This window comes from Nomascus leucogenys, chromosome 8 (assembly GCF_006542625.1).
Source record: "Nomascus leucogenys isolate Asia chromosome 8, Asia_NLE_v1, whole genome shotgun sequence".
Taxonomy (NCBI): domain Eukaryota; kingdom Metazoa; phylum Chordata; class Mammalia; order Primates; family Hylobatidae; genus Nomascus; species Nomascus leucogenys.
The window spans coordinates 112,928,973-112,938,388 of record NC_044388.1 but is presented as its reverse complement, the minus strand read 5'-3'; the positions used below and the strand labels follow the sequence as shown (position 1 = coordinate 112,938,388).

The window sequence follows — 9,416 nt, the reverse complement described above, 5'->3', positions numbered from 1 at the left end:
CTGTCTTCTGGTCACACCTCACTATGTCCCCTCAGCTCCTATCTCTGTATGGCCGGGTTTTTCTAGGTTATGATTATAGAGTGAGGATTATTATAATATTGGAATAAAGAGTAAGTACTACTAGCTAATGATTAATGATATTCATATATAATCATATCTAAGATCTATATCTGTTATGACTATTCTTGTTTTATATTTTATTATACTGGAACAGCTCGTGTCCTCGGTCTCTTGCCTCAGCACCTGGGTGGCTTCCGCCCACAATCCTGGCTAACATGGTGAAACCCCGTCTCTACTAAAAATACAAAAATTAGCCAGGCATGTGGATGTGTGCCTGTAATCCCAGCTACGCAGGAGGCTGAGGCAGGAGAATTGCTTGAACCCAGGAGGTGGAGCTTGCAGTGAGCTGAGATTGCGCCATTGCACTCCAGCCTGGGCGACAGAGTGAGATTGTCTCAAAAAAAAAAAAAAAAAAAAAAAAAAGGCAGATATTTGACACCCATGTTCATCGCATGAGTACTCACAATGGCTAAAACAGGCCAGGTGCGGTGGCTCACACCTGTAATCCCAGCACTTTGGGAGGCCAAGGCGGGCAGATCATCTGAGGTCAGGAGTTCAAGACCACCCTGGCCAACATGCCGAAAACCCGTCTCTACTAAAAATGCAAAATTTAGCCAGGTGTGGTGGTGGGTGCCTGTTAGCTACTCCAGAGGCTGAAACAGGAGAATCGCCTGAACCTAGCAGGTGGAGGTTGCAGTGAGCTGAGATCGTGCCACTGCACTCCAGCCTGGACAACAGAGTGAGACTCTGTCTCGAAAAAAAAAAAAGGACAAAATACTGTAGGATTCCACTGATATGACGTAGCTGGAGGCAGCAGAGCCACAGAGACAGATGGTAGAATGGTGAGTGCCAGGGCTGCGTCCATTGTTTGATGGCTACAGTTCTACTGGGGTGATGAGATAGTCGAAAACAGTGATGACGGCGCACCATGTTGTGAATGCACCAGTGTACCTGGGGGTGATGAGGTAGTCAGAAATAGTGATGACGGCGCACAATGTTGTGAATGCACGAACGTACCTAATACCGCCAAATTTAACACGCGAAACTGGTTAAGTGGTCAACTTTATATTATGTGTAATCCAGCACACAGACCAGCACGGCCCCAAGTGCAGATGCAGTAGGTCATGGCCACACGCACCGGAGCCACCTGCCGGCAGCACAGACGTGATGTGTGGCCGGGCATGGCCCCCAGTCTGTGAGCCGTAGAGGGTGGGACTGGGTGTCCCAGCAGGAATCGGGGTGTGAAGGAGCTGCCTAGATGGTCTGGAGAGGGCAGATGGACCTCGAGGGGAGGGTTTGGGCTGAGCAGCCTCTCACCCTTTCTGGCCAGGCTCCCAGGATTCCCTGCCCAGGGACCTCTCACCCCCTCAGCTGGTGGCTCTGCAGCCACCCTGCCCGTCTGTCCCGCTCTGGGGGTGGGCAGAGAGCTCAGGGGTGTCTGCACAGGCGTGGGCAGCCTAGGCTCACTTGCCCCTTGGGTGACCTACTGTGCCCTGCACAGGCTGACGAGGGCCCTGGCGATGCAGACCTGGGGTCCTCCTGCAGAAGCTGGGCCCCTTAACATGTCAGGTTGCTGTGCCAGTGAAGGGGTGGCCAGCCCCTCCACGCCTCTGCGTATTTCCCGTCAGGTGGGATGAGAGACTGAGAAAAGAAATAAGACACAGAGACAAAGTATAGAGAAAGCACAGTGGGCCCGGGAGACGGCGCTCAGCATACGGGGGACCCACACCGGCACTGGTCTCTGAGTTCCCTCAGTATTTATGATTATTATTTTCACTATCGCAGCAAGAGGAATGCCGCAGGAGAGCAGAGCGATAGTGGGGGGAAGGTCAGCAAAAAAAACGTGAGCAAAGGAATCTGTGTCACAAATTTAAGGGAAGGTACTGTGCCTGGATGTGCATGTATGCCAGATTTATGCTTCTCTCCACCCAGATATCTCAGTGTAGCAAAGTAACAGAGCAGCATTGCCGCCAGCATATCTCGACTCCAGCCACAGGGCGGTTTTCTCCTGTCTCAGAATAGAACGAATGTACAATCGGGTTTTACACCGAGACATTCCGTTCCCAGGGGCATGTAGGAGACATATGCCTTCCTCTTATCTCAACCGCGAGAGGCCTTCCTCTTTGACTAATCCCCCTCAGCACAGACCCTTTACGGGTGTCAGGCTGGGGGACTGTAAGGTCTTTCCTTTCCCACGAGGCCATATCTCAGGCTGTCTCAGTGGGGGGAAACCTGGACACTACCCAGGCTTTCTCGGGCAGAGGTCCCTGTGGCTTTCCACAGTGCACTGTGTCCCTGGGTAATAGAGAATGGAAGATGGCGATGACTTTTACCAAGTATACTGCCTGCGAACACATTTTTAACAAAGCACATCCGGCACAGCCCTAAATCCCCTAAACCTTGAGTCAATACAGTACATGTTTCTGTGGGCACAGGGATGGGGCTAAGGTTACAGATTAACAGCACAGACCTAGATCCCTTAAATCTTGATTCCACACAGCACATGTTTCTGTGAGCACAGGGATGTGGGCAGGGGGCTGTGGCCACCCTCACCCCTGGCAGAGCCATGCTGGCTAGCCCCATGCCCACCCTTCCCGGCTTGGGAGGCCCTGGCTGCTGCCCAGAAGGGGCATCAATGCCTGGGCCGTGAACAAGAGGGAAAGTGGCTTCCTTGGAAACCCTGCTCCCGGAGCCCTCCCTGAGACTCTGGCCCCTCTGTGGGCCCAGCCAAGCCTGGGGTGTCTCCAGGCTCTGGTGTGCTTGGGGAGCTGGCTGGCCCGCTCTCAGCCTAGCTGGCATCTCCAGAGCTGCGGTCCTGGGTGAGGGTTGCTGTTGGAGCTCTGGCCACCTAAGGCGCCCGAGAGAGCCAGAGGAGCAGAGGTGTGGGGTGGGGGACACCATGGGGCACCTCCACACCCAAGGAGGCCTGCTGCTTGTCCTCACCCCTGTCTTGCGGGGGCCCCGGCAGGCAGCCCCAGGGACTGTGTAAGGATGGGACAGGGCCCGGATGTGAGGGCCGTGGTGGGGATGGTGTGTGGCCCTGGATGACGTGTTGCAGTGTGACGTGATGGTCACTGCCACCATGCTGAGGGCCCCAGCCACCCACCATGGGGGGTGCCTCTGTGTGAGGCACGGGAGGGCCATGGCGTGAGGGGCTGTGGAAGTGGCCGGTCTTCTCCGCTCAGCCCCACAGGATGGGCAAGGCAGGGTCATGCTGGCTGAGGGCAGTCTTGGGAGAGGGACAGGGTAACTCTCTGTCTGTAGCTGAGCCCCTGCTGCCCCTGCACCTGTTCTGGGCCTGACTAGCGGCCCATGTACATCCCCAGCAGGACTCCACGTGGCTGGTCTGGCACCCACCACTACGGCCCCCTCACCCACGCCCTGGACTGGACTCTGGGGAAAGGTGACTTCTTCCATCCTCTGGGTGCTCCCCAGGGAGGAGGCCCCAGCTCCCAGCAGAGGCCTCTGTTCCCCCCCCCTTGTCCCTGCAGGGCTGTGTGGGCACACTGGGTGCTAGTTGGAAGGACAGATGGCGATTCCCAGCTTTTGGAAGCTACGCTGCCACATCCTGGCCCTGCCCAGACGCACCAGGAGCACCCCACACTCCTGCCCGCTGCGAAGCCCCGCCCCCCCAGCCTCTGTTATCGCTTGAACAAACCCTGGGTCGCTTTCTTCGGGGGGCCATCACTCTGGGACCCTCGCCACCTCCATCTCCCCAAGACCCTCTCCCTCCCGCCCTTAGGGGCAGCAGAACGGTCCCCGCTTTCCTGGCCCTGACTTTGAGTGGGACACCTGACAGGAGCAAGTGCTGGGGAGGCTTGGCGGGCGCAGCAGAGACTCGCCCTAGCGCAGCTCCGGAGGGGCCCGCGGTAGGACAACGAGCCAGTGGCAGGGGAGGCCGTGGAGATGGCCCAGGAGTCCTCCGCTTCCCCGCGCCGTGCCCGGGAAGGACCCCTGGGCAGCGGCCACGGGGCGCGGGGCGTTGGGGGGCACAGCCCCGGCGCCGCGCTGAAGCAGCGACGGCACGGGCGCCCCACGGCGACGGTCTCCATGGGGACCGCGGGCGCCAGGAACACGTGGGGCCTGGAGGGAGGAGCGCGCCCTGGCGGCCCCGTGACCCCGCCCACGTGACGGGCGCCCGCGGAAGGCGCCATGGGTTCCGCTCCCTGGGCCCCGGTCCTGCTGCTGGCGCTCGGGCTGCGCGGCCTCCAGGCAGGGGGTGAGTGTGGCGGCGCCCCCAGCCCATTCCCCGGCCCCATTCCCCACCTCTGAGGTCCGCGTCCCCCCACAGCCCGCAGGGCCCCGGACCCCGGCTTCCAGGAGCGCTTCTTCCAGCAGCGTCTGGACCACTTCAACTTCGAGCGCTTCGGCAACAAGACCTTCCCCCAGCGCTTCCTGGTGTCAGGTGAGACCCCGACCCCGGCCTGGCCGCCCCTGCCGTCCCGCCGCACCCCAGCACCCTCGCCTCATCCGCCCTCCCCACAGACAGGTTCTGGACCCAGGGCAAGGGGCCCATCTTCTTCTATACTGGGAACGAGGGCGACGTGTGGGCCTTTGCCAACAACTCGGGCTTCGTCGCGGAGCTGGCGGCCGAACAGGGGGCTCTACTGATCTTCGCGGAGCACGTGGGTGCTAGGCAGGGTCGCGGGCGGGGGTCGCGGAGCGCGTGGGTGCCGGACGGGGTCGCGGGGCCGGGCTCAATGGCACGTTCCGCCCAGCGCTACTACGGGAAGTCGCTGCCGTTCGGTGCGCAGTCCACGCAGCGCGGGCACACGGAGCTGCTGACGGTGGAGCAGGCCCTGGCCGACTTCGCAGAGCTGCTCCGCGCGCTACGGCGCGACCTCGGGGCCCAGGATGCCCCCGCCATCGCCTTCGGTGGAAGGTGGGCGCCTTCCCCGGCCTCCGCACCCTCCCTCCCCTGCCCCGACCCAGCGCCCCCAGCCCTTCTCCCCACTCCCGACTCCCACCGCTGCCTTTTCCTAAGGCCTCGGGCAGTGGTTCCAGGCTTAGTGTTGCCTCCCCTGGGAAGCCCTCCCAGCCTGTCCTCCCAGCCACCTGCTCAGCTTGGATGTGCGGCCACACTAGCGGCCTTTCCCAGTGAGGGCTGCACCCGCACCAGGCCCAGGGTCGGAATTTGTGGGTCTCAGAAGTGTTGTCCTCCTCGTGGCACCTGTGGGCCCCTGAGGAGGAAAAGAGAAAATGGGGTATTGGGGACAGTAACCCTAACCCTGTGTCCCTCACCCAGTTATGGGGGGATGCTCAGCGCCTACCTGAGGATGAAGTACCCACACCTGGTAGCGGGGGCGCTGGCGGCCAGCGCGCCGGTTCTAGCTGTGGCAGGTCTCGGCGACTCCAACCAGTTCTTTCGGGACGTCACGGCGGTGAGTGAGGCTTGGGGTCCTCCAGGCCCCCTAAGGGACAGCGGCTGCAGTGAGCACGGTCTCTTTCCCCCAGGACTTTGAGGGCCAGAGTCCCAAATGCACCCAGGGTGTGCGGGAAGCGTTCCGACGGATCAAGGACTTGTTCCTACAGGGAGGTGAGGCCCCCCCACCGCCCCCCACTGCCTCACCCGCCCCAGCGCCAGCTGTGCCCAAGCCTCGAGTCTCTGCCCCTTCCATGCAGCCTACGACACGGTCCGCTGGGAGTTTGGCACCTGCCAGCCGCTGTCAGACGAGAAGGACCTGACCCAGCTCTTCAGGTTCGCCCGGAACGCCTTCACCGTGCTGGCCATGATGGACTACCCGTACCCCACTGACTTCCTGGGTCCCCTCCCCGCCAACCCCGTCAAGGTGAGGCGCCTCCTCCCGGGGCGCAGGGAGAGGCCTGCTGGAGTGTCCCGAGGCTGGTGGTCAGCGGCCTGACCCTCATCCTGGGAGCCGGAGCTGGTGGAGGGGACCCCGCTGAGTCACTGCTGCCCCTGCACTCCAGGTGGGCTGTGACCGGCTGCTGAGTGAAGCCCAGAGGATCACGGGGCTGCGAGCGCTGGCAGGTGCCCTTCCCCCGGCCCCAGATGGGCAAGTGTGGAGACCCCAGGCTTGGCTTGGGTCCTGGGGCCGGGTGGGGCGAGGATCCACAGCCCGGCCGGGGACTCTGCCTCCTGCCCCAGGGCTGTGGTGGGGTGGACAGCACGACCTTCCCAGAGGCCCTGGGGGAGGCAGTGACCATCCCTGGGGACCCTCTCAGCACTGGCTGTAGCCAGGCCCAGCTTGATGGGTGCTGCTCAGGGGGCCCCTGGGGTCCCCAGGCATGGAGGGCAACAGCGGGCGGCAGGCCCCACCCTGCCCCGTGGAGAGCGGGAGGGCCCTCAACAATCAGGCCCAGGCTGGCAGCACAGACCCTGCCGACCTCCAAGCAGGTAGCCTGGAGAACCTTCCTCACTGGGACCTGCAGATCCCAGAGCCCCAGGCCCCCGCAGGACCATTCCGAGGGGGACGGGTTGGTGGCTGGAGCCCGCGGTGTGTGTGTGTGTGGCTGCTGGGCCCCAGCGCCTCTCCTCCCCAGGGCTGGTCTACAACGCCTCGGGCTCCCAGCACTGCTACGACATCTACCGGCTCTACCACAGCTGCGCTGACCCCACGGGCTGCGGCACGGGCCCCAACGCCAGGGCCTGGGACTACCAGGTGTGGGGCTGTGGGTGGCCTGGAACCACTTGGGGGCAAGGGTGGGCGTGGGCTGGCCTGACTCAGGCTGGGGCACCTGCAGGCCTGCACCGAGATCAACCTGACCTTCGCCAGCAACAACGTGACTGATATGTTCCCCAACCTGCCCTTCACTGAGGAGCTCCGCCAGCAGTACTGCCTGGACACCTGGGGCGTGTGGCCCCGGCCCGACTGGCTGCTGACCAGCTTCTGGGGGGGCGGTAAGGCCGGGGGGGTGGGGTGGGGCAGCGTCCTGCTTTCTGCCTCGAGCTCTGCTCCCCCTGCCCATGGCTCACAGTCCCCGTGAGGGGCCCACGTCACCACTTTCTCTGCCCCTTGCAGATCTCAGAGCCGCCAGCAACATCATCTTCTCCAACGGGAACCTGGACCCCTGGGCAGGGGGCGGGGTGAGTCCTGGCCTGGGCCCTATGACCCCGTTAGGTTGTTTTTTTTTTTCTGAGACAGGGTCTTGCTTTGGCGCCCGTGCTGGAATACAGTGGCGAGATCAGGGTTCACTGCAGCCTTGACCTCTGAGGCTCAAGCCTCCCAGCAACTGGGACTACAGGCGCTCACCACCATGCCCAGCTAATTTAAAAAACTATTTTAAATAGTCTCACCATATTGCCCAGGCTGATCTCGAACTCTTGGGCTCAAGCAATCCTCCCCACTTGGCCTCCCAGAGTGCTGGGATCACAGGCCCCTCGCCTGCCCATACCCTGCTCCTGTCTTACCCGGATGGTTTTGCCCCCATCTCGTCACTTCCCACCTCCGTCTCTGGCTGGTTCTCTCTCTGGTGGCTTGACGGGCACTGCCTCTCGGCTCTGCCCCGTCACGTCTCCTCTCCAGTGGGCCCACGGCGGAGGCTGGGCAGTTGCCTCATTCCTCATCTGATGGAGTTCTTTCCACTGACCACAGATTCGGAGGAACCTGAGTGCCTCAGTCATCGCCGTCACCATCCAGGGGGGAGCACACCACCTCGACCTCAGGTGTGGAGGGAGGTGGCCTGGTGGTGGTCGTGGGTCGGGCGGGACAGGCTCACTGAGGGCTGGGGCTGACGGGCCCCCTCTGTGCCCGCTCCCCAGAGCCTCCCACCCAGAAGATCCTGTTTCCGTGGTTGAGGCACGGAAGCTGGAGGCCACCATCATCGGCGAGTGGGTAAAGGCAGCCAGGCGTGAGCAGCAGCCAGCTCTGCGTGGGGGGCCCAGACTCAGCCTCTGAGCACAGGACTGGAGGGGTCTCAAGGCTCCTCATGGAGTGAGGAGCAGGCTGGCCCCAGCCCTGCCTGTGTCTGCACCTTCCAGGTCCCCGAAGCTCAGCCCACTGTGGCCGGCCCAGCGTGGGGGCTTCACTCAAGCAGCAGCTGGCGGCAGAGGGAAGAGGCTGAATAAATGCCTGGAGGCCTGGCCATGTATGTCCCGTTCTTCCTGTCTGTGGGGCCCACATGCAGGCTGGGGGAGTGGGACCCGTGGAGACACGGCTGGGGACGCAGCGCACCCCGCACAGGCCGGGGTGTGCCATGTGCTCCACAAGGTAGAGGCTCCACAATGCTCAGTTCTGCTCCGTAGGGCAGTGTGGGGCAGTGCCCCGTAAGGAAGCCCCGCTCTGCTGAGCCGCAGCAGACAGAGGCTGCAGCCACACTTCCAAGGTGACTCCTTCCCTGACATCCTCTGTACACAGCGACCCCCTCTGGGGAGGCCACTGGACAGTGCTTTTGGCCCCCAAGGGGCACGCAGTTGCTGTACCTTCACCCTCTGGGGCCACGCCCCCAGCACATTGGTCTCGGAGGTCTGGGTGAGATGGAGAAGGTGCACCTTTTCCAGCTGTTCAGGCCCCACCCGCTGCCCTAGTCCCGCCCATTCAGCCGGCCATGGGGCACCTGGTCCAGGAGGGCAGCACTGGGCCCACCGTGACAAGGGGCAGGCACCAGGACCACATCACAGCCGCTGTTCTCACCTTTCCAGGCACAGAGGAAGGAGTGCAGGATCAGGGCCCAGAGTGAGGCAGGAGAGGAAGCCCCAGGGTGCCCACTGTCCCCAGGGGTACACAGGTGGCTGCTGTGGGATGTTGGGGATCATGGGGACAGGCAGAGACGAGACCCACACTCGGGCCCGGACCTCTGCGAGGGGCAGAGCTGGCAATCCTGGGCTGCGTGCGGTAGCCCTGCCCTGTGCTGCCACCAGCTCTGGCTTCCCAGGGAAGGGAAGTCTTCCCCAAGTGAAGGTGATGGACTTTTCACAGCGGGGAGCGGAGAGGCGTGGCCCTAAGAGGTCACCTGGTTCAGGGTCGGAGGGACCCGGCCAAGGCCCAGGGTCAGCCCTGGGATAGGGACAGCAGTAGAGTGATGATGAGGACAACTTTGCCACCACAGCCCAGGGATCGGGGCCACAGCCATGCCAGGCTGCTGGAAGCTGCCTGACCTGAGGGCCCATGTGTCCCTTAGCTGTGCGCCTCAGTGCCAGCCCTGCAGGGAAGCAGGCCCTGTGTGAAACGCAGGAGCAAGGATGCCTCCCGCCAAGCATCTGCCCCATGGGGCCAGGGACACGGAGCTTCCCCATGGCCTCTCCCTGCCCACCAGCAGCGGACAGCTAGAGTCCAGTCTCAGCAAACTGAATTCTGAGACGTGACCTGAAGGACAGCTTCTCCCCAACGTCCGCCCAGACTTTCCAGTCATGGAGACCCCTACAGACACAGGAGACATCACAGTTAGAGCAAATCAAT

At 62.4% G+C, this 9,416-nt stretch overlaps 1 protein-coding gene across 5 annotated transcripts; it reads left to right on the top strand.

The window, feature by feature from the left end:
* The first annotated feature begins 3,598 nt into the window (after positions 1-3,598).
* DPP7 (dipeptidyl peptidase 7) lies at positions 3,599-8,105 on the top strand. 5 transcript variants are annotated; one of them, XM_030818260.1, is made up of 14 exons: positions 4,169-4,279; positions 4,352-4,465; positions 4,546-4,685; positions 4,779-4,942; positions 5,306-5,441; positions 5,593-5,596; positions 5,683-5,849; positions 5,989-6,049; positions 6,562-6,680; positions 6,763-6,919; positions 7,041-7,105; positions 7,614-7,684; positions 7,781-7,853; positions 8,000-8,105. In XM_030818260.1, exons 1-14 carry the CDS (start codon positions 4,213-4,215, stop codon positions 8,084-8,086), a joined length of 1,425 nt encoding a protein of 474 aa, XP_030674120.1. In that variant the 5' UTR covers positions 4,169-4,212; the 3' UTR covers positions 8,087-8,105. The 5 variants fall into 5 exon arrangements, with proteins under 5 accessions (XP_030674117.1, XP_030674120.1, XP_030674118.1 ...); XM_030818258.1 differs by having other exon boundaries at positions 5,515-5,596; XM_030818256.1 differs by having other exon boundaries at positions 4,546-4,942; positions 5,515-5,596.
* Positions 8,106-9,416: the final 1,311 nt, after the last annotated feature.